The following is a 25,927-nucleotide window of genomic DNA, read 5'->3' on the forward strand; positions in this document are numbered from 1 at the left end:
TTATGTCAACTATAGGCTAGGCTACCTACATCCATTATGATAGTGTGGTAGGCTTATCTAAAAGTGCTGGTGTTTTATCTTGCGCACCAAAAGATCAGTTTTTGTCAAGTTTAAATACAAGAAACAAGAATATAGTTTGTTTTCGAGTATTTCATATATATCAATCGATAAATTTAACAAAATAGCTTTGATGGTTGATTAATTTACGAACGAAGAAAGAAAGAAATGGAATTAAGCCATCGACTCTAATTTTTCTTGTAGTTACACAAGGAAAGTGAAAGAACCTCTTTCTTTTATCCTTTACGAGGACAAAATCTTCCCTCTTATTACGCCTATGTAAAGTCCCCCCTCTAAGTAATGTTATGGTCGTGAATGGACAAAGTTCATGCACTGCCTGCAGTGCATCACATAATGATACTTGTATATCATACACAGTCTATAATGTGCAAGATATCTTCGAAAACATGTAGGTATGTAAGGCTTCTGCTATATGCTAAATTATGTTACAACTATACTGTCAGATACGCTGTGTGTGGGAGTGTACATCTCGGACTTTTAAACCCCAAAATTGTTTTAAACAAAGTATTTGTAGTTATTGGCACAAACCAGCGCGTAGGCCTAACTAAAGACCTAACGCATGGCCTATATATGACGAAGAACGCACCGTTTCACGTCTAAATTTTGTCGGGGGTGGGGGAGGTGGGGGCCAAGAGGACCCGCTACATGATATTCGGCCTCTACGATCACAGGATTACAACCCCTGCATTGTAACATCCAAGTATCCGCCCTGAAGGTTTCCGAGACGTGACATTGTATGTAAATTGATGTTTAACTGTAATGTAATGTTCACAATGTACATGCACCCTACCGTGACTCCAAGCAAAGAATTATATAATCAGACACTATGAGTGGTATTGGATGTGTAATATGCACTGATCTCTGGTTTTAATGTTATATATATATATGTTTATATATATATATATATATATATATATATATATGTTTATATATATATATATATATATATATATGTTTATATAAATATATATATATATATATATATATATATATATATATAGATATATATATATATATGATATACGTCTATTCTTGTGCTGATCTGCGGTGTGTGTGTCATCTCATGACAGAAGACGTTTCACTTCTGTATACATGAAAATTCTTGCGGCGTTCTGCAATTAATCCCCAATTGAAAAATGTGCGTACAGAATATCCTTCACGCGAATATAGCCCATAAAATTCCACTCATTTTCTTTCTCACTCTGCGTCACACACACTCTCTCTCTCTCTAGTATTTTTTTTTAATCACGAGAAACATTGAAATTCGGTTCTAATTAAGAAGCAGCCTTCGATTTGCTTATCAAAAACACACACACACTTCTCACTGATGCGGTTTTAGTCAATAGGTCAAACACAGCACAAGAGTTAGACTGACTTCAAATCTCTTTTGATTAATACGTTTCTTTTCGATGAAACTACCATCAGGCTATGCCGTCTTAATTGACTTTTGGGTTGTGCATAAACCTAAGAAACTTAGCACACCAATAAAGTGATAAAGTATGATACCTTTCCGGCTTAGAATTTATTTCTCTTTTCGTTATCAAAGCTTTTGTCAAGACGTTGTACTGATTATGTTTCTTTATAATAAGCCACAGTAATAAAACAGTTTATATTGACCACGCCTTCTGACATTAAATGGAAAGATGGCAGAGAGAGAGGGAGATATGGTTTTGTTCTGAATTGAACTGAAAAAAATGTCACAAAACAGAATTATAATTTATCAACCCGCTGTGAGAACGAACCTGGAAAAAAAATTAAAAATTAAGGTCAGAAAATAAAATCGATTCTCTTAATCTCAAATATTAACTTTAAGAAGAAGAGGAAGGATGACGAGGTCAAGGTGAAATCAAAGCCGACGGAATGAGTTAGGAGTGATGACAGGAAGGGGGTGGGGTGGAGGGGGGGGTGGGGGTTGGTGATGAGAGAGGATAGCAGAAAAATGCCTCTCCAATTATAACATAATGAACATCTGGCATACGGTTTAAAAAAAATGCAACTTAAATTATAAAGTACGGCTACAAACCTAATCTTTGTAAATATAAAAATAAATAAAAAAGCATGATTTGATATTTTTTTACTTTCACACATCTGCTGAGCAACATTAGTGAATTATGATTGTCTCTTATGCCTATACGGTTATTTCTGCCGATGTGAAAAATAGCTTTAATTACAAAGTATGATGGAAAAGATCCCCATGGAACGCAAAGTGTGACATTATAACATTGAACCGTCTAACGTTCCCATTGTTATACCACGTGATTAATTGAACGTCACGTAATCATTGCATGAGCCAATTAAAACTTCGTGACAAAAGCCGCGTGATTATTAGTTCATGCGCACAATGAATATCTCTTGTGATGTAAACCTTATCATAGGACAATGCCATGACTGGACGCATGCGTAGTTTACAAGATCAACGGAACACACTTTCGTATGTTTATCGGTTTTAGTTGCGATGTTTATTTTGTAGGTAGAGGGGTGGGGTTTGAGTTGGTGTCAACCCCCTCACCCCCCTCCCCACACATCTCGTGTTAAACATCCTCCTATTGGTAACGGGCGTGTTTTGTATGGAGGGCCCTTCAAGACAATGACAACTTCTGCCCAGATTTATATGCGTAAATTAGGCTACGCAGCTGCTATAGGCTCTACATCTGCTATGAACTTCGTTGTGCATAGTGCGACTACAGATTACGGCGTGATATTATTCTTAGCTTACATAACAACAAAAACAAAACTTCTCTTAATAAACAATCTTAGATCTTTGTCGTTACAAGGACATGGCGTTTCTTGAGTCAAGTGAAATACCATTAGGACTTGAGAAATAAATTAGACCGCACTGTCACGTTTCTCGGGTACCGCACTTCACACTCAACATGTTCACTCTATGAGCTCTTACTTTCGAAAGAAATTAAGATTTATTCACTTTGCATGATAAAAGCTTAACGTGCTGTGATATTTATTAAAAAAAAAAAAAACAGTTCGAACATTGTGGACTTCTTGTTCTTCATCATAATTCTGTTTGAAGGACCGTTAAGATCGGTGACGCCATGAGTGCTGTGTTTGGAATGTCTTCATTAATTAAAATTATGTCGGTTACATCTGTAAAATATAACAATATTACCGAAATAGTGGGCAACAACTGTTTGGTAGACAAACAGTATAGGTTGATGTCGGTTTGCAAGAGGCCTGTATACGTGTAACTGTCATGTGTTGTTAAATTGATGTTGGGAAGGGAAAGTCCTTATACTCTTCCATTGAAAACGCTGTCACTATTCGTTAGTCCTTTTCAAATGTTCATTCGTTCTTTCGACAAATTTCGTTCGGTTCGAATAGAGCATTCGTGAAACCATGACATTCATCTTGCCCTTGTCAGGCTATAACTCGGTATAAGATCTTCCCATATGTATTTGTATATGCAGTACTTATAGTTGAGATGAACACAATATAGGATATGACATAAACCTATACTTCTAATTCCATAAAGTGTTATTTTACGATACAGTTCGCTGATATTGCTTACGTCACTAATTGCGTAGTGAGTCCCTTGAAGTGTTTTCCAAATACTCCAATCACACCTGCCTTCTTAATAACACTTTAGATTTTCCTTCCCATATTATCGAGAAAGTAATCAAGGATATAGGAAGAAATTCCATTTGCATGCAATTGATACTTTATTGGAAGTATATACATACGAAGTTCTGCGCATGTCTTGTCATGACGTAATGTGCTATATATAGCATACACGTTACTTTCTATATAAGATAGAAACTTTAACGTGAAGGCGAAAGCAATCACGATACATATAGCTCTTCTCTTGATAATAACAGGTCCTGTCGTCATAACGATCAGGGTAAGATAAACAAACGCTAAACATAAACTTATGACAAAATTTAAAAAAGGAAATAAAAAAATTTATGTATAGATATAAAGAAAGAAATTCACGAGTAAAACTTAAAATCTACGATGCGTTTTGTGGCCATCTGTTCTGGATCTCATGGTAAGTTTTAAAGGCCCCCCGTGTTCGTTCATTCTTAATCCCTATATATTTTCAAGTTTCGCAGAAAATATTTGTGTTAAAGCAGGTGACGTTTTTACATTATATACTAGCCGTATATGATGTTACCACATGTCGTGAGATTCATTTGTTAAAGTATTACCCGCTGTGGCGTACGATAATTTACCTTTGCCATGGACGAAATATATACAACATATACAAATGGAGGTGGAGGTTTGTTAACAACGATAACATTTGTTTATAAATCAAGAAGTAAGACAAAAGACATGCGTTATGACTAAGTTAGTATAAGCATAGAGGCCTACTGGAATACGCTTGAATATACGACCACACTTTATTGTGTTTTGGTACTGACCTTTGTTATATTGTTCTACGTACACGGCAAAGTATAAAGAAAAACAAAATATAAAAAATATAATTAAATATAATTGTCTTGAGGAATCTGGTCATACCCACTTCCCCCTGCTTGCATACAACATATAAAAGACATTCAAAGCAAGGCTACAAACCAAGTAATTCGCCACGCCTTCATCCACTAACCGCCGACATCAGCTCATGTATTGTGTCAAACTGTAAGACGTAGAAGAACGAAAAACCCAAATAAACGCGAGAATTGTTACCGTTACTTTAAGTAATAATAAGACGTGTTCCTAAACAAATTTCCCGGAGAGTCAATTCCGACCCCAATATCACCTTATCACACTTGCGTGCCGTCTTGTGCCTATAATAAAATGTCGGCGGCGAATAGTCCTTTACATTATTATGCTTATACAGCTTCATCGATCATTAATTCGGTCAGGCCGTCTTTTCAAACTCGTTCTACTCATTTTCAAAACAACGCATCCAACGTGTATCTAACCCAAATAATTTATATGTACCATCATCCTACGACAACGAATTTGGCGAGCTTTACTTACGCATAGCAAAGTATCGTTTTTGATGGGGTTTTTTTTATATTTTTTTTATTGATATAGCTTCAGGGTGAACTTCCAAACAAAATAAGGGTATTAAATCATAAAGGTGGGTGTTTCCGCCAGATTGCACCATACAATTCATATATATAGTTCACTCCACTTCAGTTTATAGTTATGTAAATATACACAAGAACACAGTAGAAGAAAACGCATTTAGCGGAAGAAATATTATTTGCGACTGAGTGTTCAATTCGTACGTGTTGCTCATGGTTAAATGAACCCAAACTTATATCGAAAGAATCAAAGGACGAATGATATTGGCAGTGGCGTACCAAGCGGGGTGGGGGTGGGGAAGGGGGTCAGCCCGGGTACCAGTCGGGGTGGGGGGTGCCATGCCACAGCCAGTATACCCCTTTTCTCTAAGTCATTGTGTAATTAGCTCAAAACATTGCCAAATATAGCAACATTTTGCATCTATATGCCATCTTACATAAACAACCCCCTCCCCCTAAGACCCCTCCCCGGGGACGGCATCCCACTCTCTCTAACGCCCGTGTCAGCTGGTGCCTATACAAAACGTTGTGTAGTATTTAGAGGAAATATGTGATAAGTTATGTAACTAGCTAGAAATATGTAAATGAAAATATGCAAATTAGCTGATTATGGTCGATATTTTGCACAGACACTTTTTTACCATCAACGGGAACAAAGATTTTTTTTTTCAATTCTCAGTAAATGAATTATTATATTCCTATCTTTAGAATTAACTTTTAAACAAATGCAGTTTTAAAAAGAATGAAAAACACATCCTTGACCTCCATTGTAGGCTAATGGGATTACGAAACGGAAGAAATCTTCAGATTAAAGGGCAACCGTTATCACAGTTAGTTCAAAATGAATCACGATTCGTCAGGATTAATCAGTATTTACATCACTATTAATCACCGATTTAATCTAAAATGTCATCGTTTAATAAAATGATATTCTGTTGGCAGGAAAATTGACATTGTATACATGATATTTAACAAGAAGACGTCAATATTCAACATTAAAACCTATAGTAGTAGAAGGGACAATGATATAAAGACATTTCCCCTCTTTCTATATTCTCTATTCCCCTTGCTTATATTGCTTTCTTTATCTTTGGCTTTCAATTCTGTATAAGGTTTGCTGCCTGTAAACCCATCTATAGCTTCTTCAACTCTGCTCCCCATTTTTGTTTATATTAATACTTTTGTCATCCTTGTGTGTGTGTTTCTTTACACAAGTGGGCATAAATTGAACTGAACAATTATAAATCATATTATTACGGTGGTATCATTTCCTCTATTGTTGCCAGATACATTATTAACCATTCATTTATAAATTCACATACATTGTCATAATGAAACATCCTTTAATCTAGCGATGTGAAAACCCAAGAAGTCCGTTTGATACACTATTGTGGTAATTTTCTGTCATCTATCGACCTTATCGCGTTAGCTCAATTACGGATTTATTTTCTCGATCTAAGGTTAGATTCACTTTGTCATTACTTATAATCGAATAAGAGTCAACTCAGATAGATTGGATTGAAATGTCGGTCTATGAAGTTAAGATAAAAGTGATTATGCTATAATGTCCTCCACAAATTGCTCCCTCTGCCTCTCATTTTGTGTGGAAGGAGGGAAGGGGTACGGGAACGGGAAGGGGGCGCTGTGAAAGCGGAAAGGAGAAGAAAATACATTGTTTCGCTCACACACACACACACACGCACATATATATATATATATATATAACAATGCACAACTGTTCCGTGAGTCATAGAAATGAATATGCATGGCGGTATACATTACATAACTGTGCAGATTAAATAAAATCTAAAAACAGGTATATCCTTCTTACATAGGGCAATTTTTCTCGGGGAATAATACGGAATATGATGAATTTAAGCTAAACACCATTTGTTATCTGTGAGTCATTTTGTTAGAGTATTAATTAGCATGGCGCTGACACAAACATTATTACTCACATAACATTATGACTCGATCCTTTCAACATAGCCTCACGCTGAACAAAACGTTCCACTGCTCTAGATAAACACACACACGCGCGCGGGCGCACACAAGAAACTTTGTTCCCATTTCTTACGAGCGAAAAAACCTATGGCAAAGGGTTTTACGTCAGAACGGAAGAAATTCGTAGAAATTGAACTCTTATCTTCATTTGTTTAATGGCGCTTTGAACGTTTCCATCTCGATTACTAATATGTTGAAATGACTTAAGTGTCTTCAAGAGCCTATTTTCATTGGTGTAGCGATAGCGTAGTGAAGTGCGCTGGATAGAGTAAGATACTATTGAAGCACTCTTTATAGTTCTAGACTCTATACAGCTCTTGTATATACTGTTGCATAATAATAAGAAGCTGCAGGATCAATCACTGCTTCGAGAATCGGAATCAATTTAAAGTCTAGATGGGCTTGGTTTCAAGACTATACAATAAAGTAACTAAAAGTTTACATCGCAGTACATAATTTGAAACTTTTATTACCATCTACGATCTACTATATATATGTGCTTGCTGATCTTTTTGTATGAGGCTGAAGAGGGAGGGGAAGGGGTAGGGGGTCACGTATAGAGATTCGCGCCCTGTTGTAGCTTCCGACATAGCTTTACTCACTTTCTGTGCATTCACTTTCCACACACTTGACCAAAGCCATCAAAAAACCCACATCGGTTCAACAAATAAAGTATATATATATATATATATATATATATATATATATATATAATATAATATATATATATATATATATATATATATATATACATATATACGTGTGTGTGTGTGCAAATACTTGACGGCATACTTCGTTCGTGGTTACATATATAAAGCAGAGGAGTGCATCTTTAAAATAGTTCAACCTATTGATTTATTGACCAACAAAACTGGCACATTATTTTCAGCCGTAAGAAGTCAATACTTAGCAGCAATTAAAAAAGAAAGTTAAAAAAAAAATGATTTTGAATGTCCGTACTAAAGCTTATTAAATGCCAAAGGTTAAATGAATGTTTTTTTATACGCACATTTGAAAGACAAAAAAAACAACAACAGGTAATTAAAAAAGGAGGCGATTAATTGATCATTCTCTTTATTCGGCTGGATAAAAGTTTTATGACATTTTTCTGCAAGCTTTAAGAACCAGTGTAATAATTCCCGTGGATTAATTATTACCCATCGTTTTATTTCTTTGAAGCTGTTCAGCTCACTGATACTCTTTCAAGGGTCGACGGTTCGTACTTCACAAAAATATCAGTCCATAACATCCAGAAGTTTTTAATATCCTCCGAAAATAAAATTGTTAATAGCTTTACATGTTCGTGGTAAAAGAGCTTGATTCTTTACAATGCATTGTAAAAGATATGAAATAAAGAAAAAAAATATGAGATCTCATTTCAATTTTTTTTTGGAACTGTACAATGACGTATTATTTAAGTGGATAACACTTTATTTCTTCTTCTCAGGTTCTATACTCCACCTCTGAGCATTTTGTTGTTGATATTTTGAAGAGTGAGAAATCTTGATGTGCATATAATACACTTGAGCGACGTTGAATATTAATTATATTATTGAAATTAAGGATTTCTCTTTGCAAATAGGCCTTTATACATCGCCTTCAATATGTCATTTACGATCTATGAAAAATTGAAGGTTCGGCAGCAATGTGCTAATAGCTACTTTTGAAGTTATGTGTAAAAGGTTCAAAAGGGGAGGGGTGCAACCCCACACCCCTGGATCCGCAACTGACCTTTGCACCACAACAAATACTACTTTCTAATCTTTACCTTAGGCATTTTCCATACGTCATATACATGGTAAGAATTAAGTAAAAACAGAGTGGTCCAAACTCGGATTTCCATACTTCCCGTCGGTCTTGAGAAAAAACCATGGTAACGCCACAATTCCACAGATACTAAGAAAGAATGTGTATAGGGACAAGTGGATGGTTCGGTGAAATATAAATTTCAAGAGTTAAATTTCTTAAGTTTGTTGTGTGAGGCTGAAGAGGGAGTGGGTGGGGTGGGTGGGTGGGTGGGTTGGGGTGTATAGATTCGCGCCCTGTTGTAGCTTCCGACAAAGCTTAACCCACTTTCTGTGCATTCACTTTCAACACACTTGACCAAAGCCATCAAAAAGACCACATCGTTTCAACGTGGTGCTGAAAACGGGGTATCCCCCCCCCCCCCCTTGTTGATGATGTCAGTGTTCCATCATTTTCTCACCCACTTCCCTGTCCCATTTTAATTGAAATCATACATACTCCAATGCAGATGAATGCGATAAATGGTAAGTGTGCCTATATATATACATATATATGAACAGTCATCTTTTGTGATGTCATACACGGTATGACCTATGACGCCCACACTATGATTATATAGTTGTTTCAAGTGCCTATTGATTTTAATTTTTTGTTTTATGGTTTGACTGGAACTGGAGAACGACGTAGGCGATCGGTGACAAGCATTTTCTTTCATATAGAAGCTGTATTCTTTTGGTATTTGTTACTATATTGGAATACGTTAATGTACGTCATTAGCATGCATACTTTCACAGAGCATGGTAACATGTTTATTAATAGAAATATTTATTGATTATAATTGATAATTTATTACGCCATACGGTTAATTTTTTTATGATTAGCCTTTTGCTTACTTGTAAATACTTACCTGTTAGAAAATCTTTCTTTGTATTCCAACTTCCCTTTCCGCGACCAATAAAAGTAAAGAAAAAAAAAACACCACGCACTCACGTGGGAATAAGATATTCTCTATTGTACATATCAAATCATTTGTGAAGGCAAATTACATTTATTAAGAAGAATCTACAGAGATAAATAAATCAAGTAGTTAAGTAAACTATACATGTATGACAAACAGACAAATGGCATATATAAACACATATACATATATACATATATATATATATATATATATATATATATATATATATATATATATATATATATATATACATATATACATCTATATATACATATATACATATATATATATATATACATATATCTATATATATATATATATATATTTATATATATATTTAATAATTATATATATATATATATATATATATATATATAACAAACCATGCATTGCCACGTTATAATGTTCCCTGTATACCTCATGCATGTTAATTACGTATGTGGCTAATTACACAATTGTTCTCATAAAGAGTTAGGTACACGCCATTGCACTTTACCAATCGATTGTGACGTCATCGTCTACGTAAATAATTATGGCTTCCATCTATAATTCTACTATACACTTACGTCCACATACGCTATATACTCTATACTGAGTCATTGCAGGCTATGTGCTATAAATATCAGTATAAGCACCAACGGCTGGGTGAATGGTCCAAGCATACGTCATCTTGTGAGTCTTCAACCTCTTGGGTTTTTTGTCGTGTCATCTTAAAGTAAGAAAGAAAGAGGAAGCGAAAGGTGTAGAGACAGAGACAGAAAGAGAGATGTATGTATGTATATATGTATGTATGCGTGTATGTATGCATGTATGTATATTTGTATATATATATATATACATGCATACATACATGTATGTATATATGCATATAGATGTATGTATATATGAATGTGTATATATATATATATATATATATATGTATATATATATATATATATATATATATATATATATATACTGATAGAAATAAGAAATATATTGATATAAATATATCAATAAATATATGATCAAAATACCGACACGTTGTTCGGCATTTCAAACGTGTTTTTTTTTTTTTTTTTTTTTTGCTAATATTTCTGCATTCAATGGTTTCTTCAACCATCTGCTCAAAGCACGATAATTTCAACATCCCATCTCGTAATTTAACTTTGCGAATGTTTAAAGGTACGTTAAAGTAAATTTGATTTATAGAATGTATGGTATAGAGATTGGTTCTTGACGCATTGGGAATAAGCCTTAAGGACATTTGCATTGGGAATTCTGGCGGGTTCTTTTTTAGACTTCTGTTTTTGTCAATGCAAAATAAATTTTAGGCAATCGAATGGATTTTTGTTTGAAGTGAGTAAATACCATTTGCCTAGCGCAGTAGCTGCAATCCCATTGAGTTATTGATGGTACTAATGGTTAGCTCGTGTGTCTGTATTTTAAAGGGATAATCCCAGACTCAATGCCACTATTCAAACGGGGCATTTTAAGAGCATAAAGTTGCGAGAATCTTTGGTAATAGAGAACAATGCCGGAGAGAGGTTGGTATGATAACGATTATTATCCTAAGCCATGAGGCTCTTAGACATGAAATTCTTTCACTTCAGGTCGTCTCTGTGAATATTAAAGGATAATCTAGTGGCAAAAAAAGTCGCGCATCTACTCCACCCCCCCCCTCCCCACCCAAAAGAAAATATATGTTCATGACTGAGTGAAAACCTAGAAATGATGACAAGTTTTTCTTGCTGCAATAATATAATTTTGTTTTGTTTTGAGCTGAAAGTGACTTTTATTTCCTTCTTTGTTTCACCAACCATTCATCCATACAAGAATATTGAATGAGTTTCAGGACAAAAAACCAAGATAGGTGAACTATATTTCGAAGAATTCTTGAAATATGAATACACATTTACAGCTATGCAATATTTAAGATCAATGCAGTTGTTTAGATATGCGGACGAAAAGATAATAAAAAACGTTTTCAGAACATCTCTCATTATTACATCACAGATAACTCACGCTATATGAAACATTGTCTAAAGTAAGGAAAGTTTTAGCCAAAATACATTAAATAAACTTCATAACAATAACTATATCGACGGTTACAAAATAATATATGTCGGGTGTTAGTTATGTTTATACTACTGTATTTGTTTTCTTGCCTTTTCCATAAATTGTTCATTAACTGTCATCGAAACATATCTCTTTGAAGAATTAACTTATAGTTTCTCTTCACTTAAGCTTGAGTATACAACAACAACAAAAAGAGCTTACGGAAATTTATTCGAGTTCAACTATATATGCTCTCAGACAATATTTTCGGGTAAATTTAAGTTGGATTCGGCGGTGTTATTGATTATGAGTCTCCACTACATGTATTCATCGTCCTTGGATGAATTACCATTAGCAAGTGTACACTGCGCACTTAAAGCAAATATATCAGCGTTCGATTCTCTTGGTGGACGTGTTTAACCACATCAGCGGTAGATTTACCAGGGTATATAACCTTGGGGGCAGATAAATTAATGTAAATTATGATAAATGAGTTTCTCGTTCGTTCCTTGGTGAGAGGATACCTTGTAGAATCTGTAAAGCGTTTCCCACTCGCTATAGCTTTCACGGTACGTACATAATAAGTTTGCTCCAATATTTCAAGTGTGTCTATCCAATCATCCATCCGTTTATATATATATATATATATATATATATATTTATATATATATATATATATATATATATATATATAATTGAAATCGTATAGTGAGTTGGAAAATATATACATATATATATTCTTTGATAAGAGTGACTTCCACTCTTCTTAATAATCATTATCTTTGATACTAGTTTAGAGTTGTATTTCCACTCTTTAATTGGAATTAAGAATTTGTGATCTTGCCTCCCACCCCCACCCCACCCCCCCCTAAAAAAGCCACCATCCAGACGTGTATACATGTGCGTCATTTCGTCGACTTTGCCAACAGAAATCCAATATAAAACTCTCCCATGACTGACCCCTACCACTCCCTTGACCACTTCCCTCCCCTCCCTATAAATTCAAAATGGTTACATATAAATTAACAAAGTTGAATTATTACAACGGACGTTTTTTCTTATAAGCATTATGCAACATCTTGTACCAGGAATTCAATATATAAACTGGTATCCATGGAAGGTTAAAGGCTAGAATGACAGAAATAATTGAAAAATCGAAAAACAAATACCAAGTAACGTCATGCTGGCCAGACAATTGCATTTTCTTACTTCCCGCGAGAATTTCATTACCCTTAAGATTATAGGTTAATAATCCAACATTCTTAATCATTATCGAATTGTCACCCATTGACGCGTTTTATTACGTCATCAACGTTTCTCCGAAAAACAACATCTAAAACTCTTGTGTGTATAAACAGCAATGAGTTTTGTAATGATTGTATATACACAAGAGCACGTAATGAGTCCCCGCATAGACTTTTTCTTGTTGGGAAAAAATTGTCTTTTACCTTCTGTTGATTAAACAAATAGACATTCCAAGTCCTTCATCGAAGGAGAAATACAACGTAAATTGAGAGAGATGTGGAGATAGAGAGAGAGAGGAAATAGAATCGTTTCGTGGAGATTGCGGCAATGATCGTTGCGAATTTACGTTGGCACTGATGTAAACAAATCGGTAAAGGTGCGAGTAATTATTTGTTACTTCTGGGAAGGACGGAGTGTTGTAAGAGTTTTTTTCCATCAGCTTTCATTATGAATATTCATAGGCAATGAATATGTATTAGAAGCAACTCTACTAACTGGTATAGAATCAAATTTAGTTTTACTTAACAACAAAGGACAATGTATATCGAGGCATAGGCTATATAAGTATACCAACAGTATGCTTCTGTATAGATAGTCGGTAGGCTTGTTTGCCTATTTTGATATATTTTTTTGGGCATAACTTGCACTGGCATAAAGGAAAAATTACTTCAACTGAACCTGCTTGTGAAATTCAGAGTTTCTTTTGACCCTGGAAATTATATGTTTATGTCATCGACAGTAACATGGTAACGAATAGAGTAACATTTTGTACAATGTTATCTCTCACGAACGGTCAGGAAGAACGATAAAATAAGGTCATTGCACGGCTCCAAGAGGCGGGTGAAATAAGGAGAGAGGGGAGGAGAGGGGGTTGGGGGAGGGGAACTGGTGGGGAATGAAAGTAAAGATCTAAGAAAAGAGAGAAAATATGTTTGAAATGAGCATACTATGAAGCATAGTGAAATTGTGTATGACTTTTATAGTAGCATGTTTTCTTGAAATTTCTTTTTATTGGGCTTCCCCCCCCCTCCTGCCGTCTTTCCATTGGGCTGCCCCCCGCCTTCCCCCGCCGTGGGTAGGGACGGGAAAGTTTGAATGAGGCATCTCTCCTTTCCCATTTGTTATACACAAACGATCGCCTACGACTGCCGCAATACACGTGTATGCCAATGAAGTCACTATACAATTTATAACACACTGATTCGATCTGATGTGGCAAAGCAGTTTTTTAGTATTGATATCTACAGTAAACTTTTGAACCAACCTTATAGCAGTAGTGCAAACGTCGAAAACCACTTGAATTTGGAACGAAGTCTTCGTTATTTGTTGAAGGGCGCCCGCGCAAGATGTAAATTGTTTTTGGGTCGTAATATACCTCTCGAAACATTTCGTAAAGCTTCCGGCAAATGGAGATATCGGTTGATTTGTGTCTTGTCATAGTCAGCCTTATAAATATGTATAAGGATACCCTGCCGAAAGCAGGTAACCAAATCAGTTTTACGATTATCATTTTCTTGGGAAGTAGATAGAACGCTGTGCTTTTATGACGTATAAAAAGTATGTACGAAAACACGCGAAGCAATTTCTCCTGTAATGTAAACAGGACTAGATAATCACTATCCGTTTACTATTACAATGACCGGTCATCAGAACACCGGTATAACGGATGTGTTTTTAATAACTAATAATTACGGTTTTCAAAGCTTTTATAAATATAAAAATCGGTGTTGTATGTAAATTCCTTACTAAAGGTAGTGTATGTATAACGTGATTTTTTGCTTAATTAGTGATTAACAGTTGCATATTGCTTCATATATGCTTGGTTTCGGAAATTTGGATTGTCCAAATTATACGAGATACTTAATGTAGATGATATTGATTTGAGTTTTTATATCTATATTAAATATTATACTAGCCACAGTTTATCGTACAATTTAATCAAATTGGCCGTTTCTTCTGCATGACATTATGAATGTCTTCCAATCCAAACATATATGACGTAATATGACACTGTTAATCACTATAATTTAACTTACGTTATAAATACAAATATCGTTAGAAAGGCATTTACATACAAAACCGATTATTATTATTATTACAAAGCTTTGAAATTTTGAGCTTCAAGCTTATAGATTGTTGCTGACAAGCCTGACATATATACATCGATGTCTGTTTAGTTCCGACGAGAATCATCAAACGACTTTCATAGCAAGAAATTCGTGATATTTTCCCGAACATTTATGCAAATATTCCTGGATTGTTTTGTTGTTGTGTTGTGTCACTCTCTGTGTACCTGCGGATATTCTGCCGAAGGAGGCGGCGAAATCAGATATCCCTAGTTAGTGACTTCCTAGAAACCAGTAATCATTACCCTGATGTATAAGGCTTTCTCGCTGTGAACACAGATTTAGCGACAAACATAGCCTTGTTTGACTAGCAGCGAAACAGATGATTATTGCGAATGAATGTAAACAAGAAGAGGTTTCGTCATATTAGTAACAACCGAGAGGTTGCAATTATATGTATATGGTTTCTGCACAAAACAAGGTCTGGTGATATTTGGCTTCTATAAAGTTGAGTGTATCCTAAATTTCCCCCCTAAGAAATTTGGAAACTGACGGTGTTCTCTTTTGATATGCATAAACATCTTCCTTTCCTTTGATGCCTAATGCTTTCCTTCCGCCATCAACATATAGCATGTATGTAATTTATGACAAGTCGACCTATCTGGCAGCCTTTCTTATAGCCAGATATGCATCAACATAGCATATCGATAACTTATGACAAGTCGGCCTATCTGGCAGCCTTTTTTAGCCAACATAACATGACAACATAACATATAGATTATTTACGAAAAGTCGGCATATCTGGCTGCCTTTCTTAGCCAGATATGCATCAACATAGCATATGGATAATTTATGACAAGTCGGCCTATCTGGCAGCCTTTCTTAGCCAGATATGTATCAACATAGCATATAGATAACTTATGACAAGTCGGCCTATCTGGCAGCCTTTCCTAGCCAATATAACATAACAACATAACATATAGATTATTTACGACAAGTCGGCCTATCTGACAGCCTTTCTTTAACCAACATAACATAACAACATAACATATAGATTATTTACGACAAGTCGGCCTATCTGGTAGCCTTCCTTATAGCCATATATGCATCAACATAGCATATAGATAACTTATGACAAGTCGGCCTATCTGGCAGCCTTTCTTTAGCCAATATAACATAACAACATAACATGTAGATTATTTAAGACAAGTCGACCTATCTGGCAGTCTTACTTAGCCAGATATGCATCAACATAGCATATGGATAACTTATGACAAGTCGGCCTATCTGGCAGCCTTTTTTAGCCAACATAACATAACAGCATAACATATAGATTATTTACGGAAAGTCGTCCTACCTGGCAGCCTTTCTTAGCCAGATATGCATCAACATAGCATATGGATAATTTATGACAAGTCATCCTACCTAGCAGCCTTTCTTATAGCCAGATATGCATCAACATAGCATATGGATAATTTATGACAAGTCGGCCTATCTGGCAGCCTTTCTTTAGCCAATATAACATAACAACATAACATATAGATTATTTACGAAAAGTCGTCCTACCTGGCAGCCTTTCTTAGCCAGATATGCATCAACAAAGCAAACACATAATGTATGACAAGTCGGCCTATGTAGCTGCCTTTCTTAGCCAGATATGCATCAACATAGCATACACATAATTTATGACAAGTCGTCCTATCTGGCAGCCTATATCTTATAGCCATATATGCATCACCATAGCATATGCATAACTTATGACAAGTCGGCCTATCTGGCAGCCTTTCTTAGCCAACGTAACATAACAACATAACATATAGATTATTTACGAAAAGTCATCCTACCTAGCAGCCTTTCTTATAGCCAGACATGCATCAACATAGCATATGGATAATTTATGACAAGTCATCCTACCTGGCAGCCTTTCTTATAGCCAGACATGCACCAACATAGCATATAGATAACTTACGACAAGTCGGCCTATCTGGCAGCCTTTCTTTAGCCAATATAACATAACATATAGATTATTTATGACAAGTCATCCTACCTGGCAGCCTTTCTTATAGCCAGACATGCACCAACATAGCATATAGATAACTTATGACAAGTCGGCCTATCTGGCAGCCTTTCTTTAGCCAATATAACATAACATATAGATTATTTATGACAAGTCGTCCTACCTGGCAGCCTTTCTTATAGCCAGATATGCATCAACATAGCATATGGATAATTTATGACAAGTCATCCTACCTAGCAGCCTTTCTTAGCCAGATATCGATATCTAACTTGTATTAAGTTGCCTATAGGCTATTCATATTACTTCAGGGACCTGGACGATAACAGTATCAACGCACATCTCCCTTCCACGGATGTAAATCAGTGAATTCTATCAGAAATGTATATAGACCTGACGAGAAATAATTGGCTTCACAAATTTCGACATCTAACTTATTATTTATACCACTTCGCAAAAATCATGCGATTAACACTGAATTGACCGTTAGGAAAGAAGTGTATTGAAGATCAAGAATAGGTTTGGTTTACGAAAATGTCTTCTGAGACCATCTCTGCGTGACGTTAGAAAGGTGCAGATCTGACGACTATGTACGTATATATAACCTTCAAAGTTGTTTACATGTTTGAAGCTTGAATATTATGGCTATGAAGGTTCTTCTGGCTCAAACTGGTTTTCCAATATCATGCAGTAAGCGCTGAAGAAGTACACGTTATCTTCCGGTGTTTTGTTCAAGCGTTAGGCGTACGTTTTGATAATAAAATATAATGTATATTTGGCATCATTTATGTATACGTACAGGATTTTCTTGGCTTTGGTATGTGTTGTTTTGTTTTTGATTTCTTTGATATTATGTCTGTTTTGATTGCTGTAGCCTGAAACCGATCGATATTTTTGTTTTGGTGCACACAAATAATATTCAAACCCGAGGGGAATATTGATAGAAAAAAATAAAATAGAAAGCTATAAATTGAACTTAAGAATGAAAGGTCATCGTAAGGTGAACCAAAAATTGACTAGTGTGTAAATGAAGTAAGAAGAGACAAGTAAAAGTCCACAGAATATCACAAGATATTATAAAATCATAAAGAAACTGGCAGACGTAATTCTATGCCAAATAGGTTGTTAGAAATATAACGTAACAAGTATTATTCCTCTGACAGATTTTGCGTTGAGTTATTGAAAGCTCATTCAGTTTCGATTTAAGAGTGTGTTTGTAACTCAGTCTATGTATAGGATGTAATTATTTCCATTTATTTTACTGTCCTTTCTGTAGGAATCCTTAGATAACTTGTTTACATTGCAAGCCTCCTTCTCGCATTCAACAAGATCATAATACAGAATTAAAGTGTCATGAAATAATGACATTTCCGTGTTCATAGGAACAGTGTTACCGATAGGATAGCGCGCCTTCCATGCAGCTTTGTTGGCTAGGCTATATATATATATCGAAAACGCGAAAAAGCGAAAAACAATGGGTGCGCACGCTACCATGATCTTATGTTGTTTCCGTTCAAATCGAAATTTAGCATATAGGCCGCGGTATAATCTACCAGGCTTTAGGTCTATGAATATAGAATATATAAAAATTATAACACTCATTCAGCCTCTGAAGTAAGACCCTGCTAGTACTGCTAGAAACGTCAGGCACACTTTCTTTTACACCAAATTATGACACTAACAAATGTTATATCTTATACGCCTACACAACAACAGTAGACGCATTAGCACCTGTCAGGTGCATCACAATTACAAAAATCATGAATAGTTATAGAGACACACATTACTGAATTAAAACTGTAATTAACCTCCGAATTAACATATTTAACTTTACACAAGGTTGCGTGACACTGACTTATGAATATTCTATTCAGCTGTATAGAGAATAGTGCGTATACACCAAAGTGTTTTCTGATATACATTACAAATTTGATGTTCTTGAAGGAGAGATTCATAAACAGAAAGGTATATATCATTGGGAAATGAAGGGTTGTGGGAATATGAAATAGGTATCATAAATAATATTGACAACTACCATTGCTCCATGTTAGTCGCCCCCCCCTCCGCCATCTTACTCCCAACCCCACCCTACCCCACCCTACATCCCTTTCATATCCAATTTAGCACATTATTAATTTTACTTGTATATCTCGAATGAATGTAAAACACTTGATATGATTTTCGATATTGTATATCCTTACCAATGCAGGTCAATGTCGATATCCGCCTACACCTCCCCCACCACCCACCCCATTATGATCCCATCGCTCATTTTACTCAGCACCACTTTCCGGTGTTGCGCCCACAATTTTGTATTTCTCTATAGATGAACCGAAATTGACCCCAGATTGACCCTGTTCGCAAAATAGTTAGGAAACGAACTATAGCAACGTGCATATGTCAAGGCAGATGTCTATAACTATAATATAGAATGCAACCATCTTCATAAGATAAACAATAATTTTGAAGCTGGCTGGAGTTTTTGCTCGTTTCCATAACAGTAAATTAAAAAGAAACTTTTAACATTTTTGTACTTGTTTTGGTTGTCACCTGCCGAGGGCAAACTATCTTTTGCAAAAAAAAAATGACTTTTTTTCTTCTTCTTCTTTGTAAACTGAGAAACATAGAATCAAATTTACCCTTCTATACTTATTATCTTTATCTGGGGATAATAATGGATGGTTTTGGCAGTGAGTGGGATTATTTTCAAGAGTATATAGGCTTGTAAATAAACTGGTCCAACAGAAATAGGGAGAAAAACAATTAAGACGCACATAAACTTGATCACAGTTACACCCACGACGGTTGACACGGTGCGTGGAAAAAACACTTATAAATTAACGTTGGCATGACTTCTTTTATGAAACTGTCAGACGGAACTGCGTGTGATCCCCGTTGCCTGGCAACGAGGAAATTAAATACTACAAGAGTTTGATATTGACCAAGTGTTTCATAAGCTTCGCAAAGGAGACGGGGGCAGAAGGACAAACGTTGGCCGATAACTACTAAGGAGGAATGTTTAATAATGATGTTTGATACTAAGGGGGTTCAAATTTGTGCCATTGTTTTTGTTTGTTTTTGGGTTGGTATTTCTGCTTTGATTTTCGTTCACAGTTCATTTCAGAACTTTCCATTGCACTTAATATGAATCTCATCACTATACTTATCGCATCCGACATTCGACTTTCTGATCCACAAAGGACTTCGAGTTGGATGGTGTTATATTTGATCTTTATAGAATGTAATGCAACAAACAAGACTAAGTATTGTTCGTTATAGATTACGACCAGGGCGGAAGTGGAATTATGATCTCTATTTACTGGTTTCAAACCTATATAGCTATAGATGTAATATCAGTGTCATCTAGGCCAATTGATTAGGGCGACCAATTATAGTCCGGGAGAACCAGGTTTGAAGAGCACCAGGCTGGAAGAGGTTTTCACTGCATGTAATCAAATCTTGATATAAAAAAGAAAGAAAGTGTGCTCCGAATATCAATTTACTCTGTGTCTGTTGTTAAACTGATTTCTGATCAACATAATCATATAATATATATCTTTGCCTCACTCCAATTTCACAAGCTATAGCTATAGGCTGTTCAATGCAAAAGGTCTTCATAAGTTCTCACTATACTTTACGTGCAAATGACGCTTTGGCTTTAATGGAACAATATCATCTCATACACAAAGAAATAATAATCATAATAATAATAATAATGAATAGGGGTGACATGCAGGCAAAGCAAAACAATAGTTACGACTACTATAAAAAATCACATTGAGGAGAGTCATTAGAACACAAAGAACTGAGGCGACTTTGTTAGCACGAAAGTAAATACGATGGCTTGAAATGAGGTCACAGTTTGTGTAGTCACTTTTGGTGCTATTATTCCTTTAATGGGTTTCCATGGCAATGAACAATGGTTCTATACCGTCTCCTCTTACATTAATATTCAACCAACGTTAGTCAATGAATGATCACCCATTGCTTGTTGAACATTGCTTGTTGAATATGGCACATACAGAAAAGAGGCTTTCTTTAACAAAACAAATATTGTCTACGTCATTGAACGGCTATGTCATTTACATAATGACAAGAAAACCATGTTAGCACGTGACAGTTAGCTCGTATATTTCAAAGGCTGTAAATAAGTGTTGACATTTGACAACAACACACTAGTTATATCATAACCAACAGTGAAAATCTCGGGCGTTATTAAACAGGGCAGCTCGCACCTGAGTTGGTTCCTTTACCATATATCGCTATACGCACGGTTGTTCGTTGACAAACTTGAAAAAGCATATCGATCTAATTTTTGAGACTAGCACGTAAAATGTGCACCCGACCTGTAAAACGCTATTATTCTATGCGGAGGATATGTATAATAAAATTTACGAACATTGGAACGTAACGATTGTTACACATGGCAACATTATACGAGCTTGTATATAATATACCGTGTCCTGATTCTTAATGCGCATGTGCAAAATATAATCAAATATACCCGCGGAGAGAAAAAAATAAATATTGTAACACAAAAGTGTGAAGGGATTGATTTTAATCTATCTAATATAGGGGCTAGGTAACATTGAATACCTTTTTTACCTTGAGATATAAAGTTGGATGTAAGCTAAGCAAATTACTTAGCACAGTGATTCGACAACACGAAGCTTCAGTGCAAAATCCTATCCGTTAGTATGTTAAGGTAGGTGTTGCAGTATAGCAGTGGCGTTCACAAGGTTTTGAAAGGTGGCGAGGGGAACTTGGGGGCTTCTAGAATCCCCCCCGACTGATTTAGGTAGTGGCAATGAACCTTTAAGGATGGGCCAGAGGTGGATCCAGGATTTATATCAAGAAGGGGGTGCGGCCCTGGGGTCGTCGAAGCCAGCTACTTTTTAGGTGTGTCTGGGTTGTCACTTGCACAGGAAAGTAAACAATTGACATTTTAATGTCAACTCATGCATTCTGAGTCACTGTACTATAAACTAGGTATAAACTACTTATAAAGTAATAATTAGGTCTAGACAGGTAAGGGTTTGCTCATAAATAACTTTGAATGTTTGTATGAGGTTAAAACAAGGGAGATGTACACCCCCTTGGATCTCGGATCCGACTAAGAGCATTTTTGGCCAGGAGGAGCAGTAGTTTTATTCTCACCTTGCACGCCATAGTCAAATTGCAACAAACCGTAAACCAGGGAGCCGGGAATATCCACATTCGAAGGTTACAATCATCGGGAAAAAAGTGCATCGGTATAGGATGATGAAAAGGAAAATTCGATCAAGCAGCAGACAAAGACAGATAGTGTCAGCGATAGTACAAATACACTATTCCCATTTTGTTCTGCTATAGATCTGAATTAATATTTCCGATAATTAGATAATGCATTATTTATGACGCATGTCAAGGCTGCATGATTGTCTACACAGGGTTGGAAAATTGCTTCAAGATTGCAACAAAACACATAGCTATGTTACTAAACTAAATTTTCTTGCATTACCTTGTGGATGTACAAAGAAAGCAGTCTACATAAGCGGCTGTACTCCACCCACCTAGTATGTTATACAACTCAACAAGGTATATTATAACTATGCACCAAGCACAGATTGGTGTATTATAAAATCATACTGTTTGAAAATAAATATATTTGTTTGATTTGCTCCATTCATTTTACCCACTGGATACATAAAAACTGCATCTATAGACATATATCTACTCCACTTACAACGTACTGAGTGGAAGTTATTTTTGTTTATCAAGCTATATTAAAAATATGATCAGCTAGACCAACTGAAATGTTTTGAGATAGAGGATATATTTCATTGGCCTGGTATGGGGGAAATGTAATAGTTCTACCTATATGTGAAGAATAAAAAAAACTAATGTCGCCATGTGAAAAACAGGGGACATTATGTACTTTTGTGTTTTCTAACTTTCACAGATTTCAATCAGCCGCCCATCAACAGGAAAGAGTCAAAATGGCTAGGCAATCAATAATGGTTATAATACTTGGTTGCATCCTCGCTGACATTGCCTTCACCTCCGCCATCACTTTCTCACGTCCAATTGCGCGAAAACGTTCAGATTTGACCGACGGTGAGGAACTCCTCCAGGCACTAGAATTCCTGGAACGGTACGACGGGGCAAGAAGACCTGGTAGCCTTGACAACAGGATAGATAGTAACTATGTTTTAGTCGATGATGATGGTGATGATGTTGTTGATTACGATGATTTAATAATTCCATACGATGCGTCTTTATCCCAAAACCTTGTCGATATGAATGGTCTCCCACCACCGCCTTGGACGCCAGATTTCTCCCGAGGGATCAACGAGGCCTATAACGCGCCAGCAGGAAAGGGTAATAGTCAGATGAGTATCGGGCAGAGAGTCGAACAAAATGCCGATTTCAACGATCTTCTAAATCGACTCGTCGAGGACGCCATTATGGAAGACATGTTACGTGAAGATGCAGCAAAGGCGGCAGAGATTATTGAGGCGGATATAGCAGACGACGCAACAGACGGTTCATCCTATAGTTCAGAACAGGAAGCCAGTAAGTATAACCGTTATATCATTGCCTAATAACGTGATAGGCTGCATGTTATCTCACATCACGTAAACATTGAATAATATTCGTCACTGTACACTATAGGCTCACACTTGGTGACGTAGGTGGGATTTGAGTGCACGAATTACAGAAATAAAGGGCGGCAAATTGCTTCCAACTATACCGTTCACAATTTTACATGATTTAGGCATAACCACACACGAAAATCAATAGAACTTCCATCCCACAGTTTCATAATCGGATGTATAGTCAGTCAGTAAGTATATGATTGACCAATTCGTACGACATATCGTATATATCGCATTTATGATAAAAACATGTCGATCCCACAACCAAGTGCCAAGACTCGCTTTGATAAAACACACAATTGTTACATGATTAATGACATATATAACAGATGGATGGGGCAAGGTAAGGGGTTTCTTCCTATAATTGAGAACGGGAAGTCATTCAAGTAACTGCTGTGGGCAGTTGTGGGATTTGACCTGAAATATTGAGGGACCAAAAACACCGTCAGTAAATTCATCCAAACATTGAACAGGATGATCTATCATCTGAAGGATACAAGTTTTTTATCCTATAATTGTAAGAACATGCCAGTTCTGTGTGTCTAAGTATAGTCGAAGATTTACGTCATGTCATGTCACGTGACCAGGATGCACAGTATCACGGTACAGTGTAAACTATTACGGTACCTTAAGCGTACAACCGATGTGTATAAGTGCCATATCCGTGGTTGGTTATTCGATGGAAATACAAAAACAACAACAAAAGCAACAGCAAAATAGTATATAATACAGTAAGTTCATATTTTTAAACACGAAAAGCTAGATTGTAAGCCTATAACTCAATGAGATATTGCCTTAACCAATACAAACATATTCACAAATTCAGCTACGACATTCGGATCCCCCATTCGTATTCCCTACTTTAACACTAGCTTACCGAACCTTCACAGAACCCAATTTGTTATCAGAATTCGACCAGTAAAATGACACGATAATTACCGTATATTACTCCCGCATATTCTACTTTCTTTATTCACCCATATTACACAATACAGGAATTCGATCTCGACGGTCTTGATAATGATATTCTCAAAAAGATCATAATAATAATAATAAATGCGACTCTGTTTCCTCCAGGCTTTCATTGCAATTTTGTTTTTCTTTGGTTATACCGTGCGAGAGTATAATTACGTTGTCTACGTGTGATATCATTCACTACACCATATTGAAGTGTGAAAACTTCATCAAGGAGTCAAATCGCACCATTAGTCGCCTATGGCAGGTCACTATATTGTATAAACAGCAACAGTCGACCAGCAGTAACCTCTTCGTTGTACTGTATAGCTAGCAATTATACACGGAAGGTATAACGACTCAATCATACCGGAAGTAAACAAGGGCAATTGATTGCCACAATTAAAATTAAAATTGTGAATTATGAAAATGTGGATAAAAGTAAGGAACTATATACAAAGTAAAGAAAAATAAACACACACACCCAAACGTACAAACGAACGAACGCACGAACGAACGAGGATTATGAGAAGAGTGACGTGTAAGTCAGACATGGAAAATTTAATGTAAAAAAAAAATGTGTGAAACTTGGGCTATCTATGGATTTCTAAATACCCCCCCCCCCCCCACACACACACACACACACAAACACTTTAACTACACATCTACTACCTCAGACAACATGGAGTTACAAGGGGACTTGTAAAAGAGTAAAATACCAAGCAGAAAGAAAAGAGTATAGGCCTAATGTTAATTCCACGCACGGTTGGTTTTGGGATAAACTCAAAATGTCCAGCGGGAATCGCGTGGTTAACAGCTGGGTGTCACAGTCAATGTACTTTCATTGACAAACATAATGTTAACATTCTTCCATTAAAAAAAAAAGAAAAAACGAAAGAAATCACCAACCACTCTGTGCGCGTAGAGATGCGTAAGAACAAGTTTATTTAACTGTATTATAGGCTTTTAATATTCATCCGCAATCATTGTATTTTATATATTTTATAACCTCGCCAATTAGATAATCTTTACTCAAAGTTTGCGTTATTAATATTTCACATCTCTGGCATACTACTCAAACTAACAATACATTATGATATGGCATATGAGATAACCCCCCCCCCGCAACCCCCATCCCCCACACCACCATCGATTTAAAATAACTCGTAATGAGTGATTATGATAGATTATTGGCTACAAGT

At 36.0% G+C, this 25,927-nt stretch overlaps 1 protein-coding gene across 1 annotated transcript in view; it reads left to right on the forward strand.

Annotated features, from left to right (window-relative positions):
• Nucleotides 1–25,927, forward strand: part of LOC139975161 (uncharacterized) — a 50,120-nt gene that overhangs the window by 2,742 nt on the left and 21,451 nt on the right. The window contains exon 2 of the mRNA XM_071982821.1: nt 23,075–23,688. Coding sequence (XP_071838922.1) covers nt 23,112–23,688 — 577 coding nt within the window. The 5' untranslated portion in view covers nt 23,075–23,111. The remainder of the gene's footprint in view (nt 1–23,074; nt 23,689–25,927) is intronic.

Source organism: Apostichopus japonicus, chromosome 10 (genome assembly GCF_037975245.1).
Source record: "Apostichopus japonicus isolate 1M-3 chromosome 10, ASM3797524v1, whole genome shotgun sequence".
NCBI lineage: Eukaryota > Metazoa > Echinodermata > Holothuroidea > Aspidochirotida > Stichopodidae > Apostichopus > Apostichopus japonicus.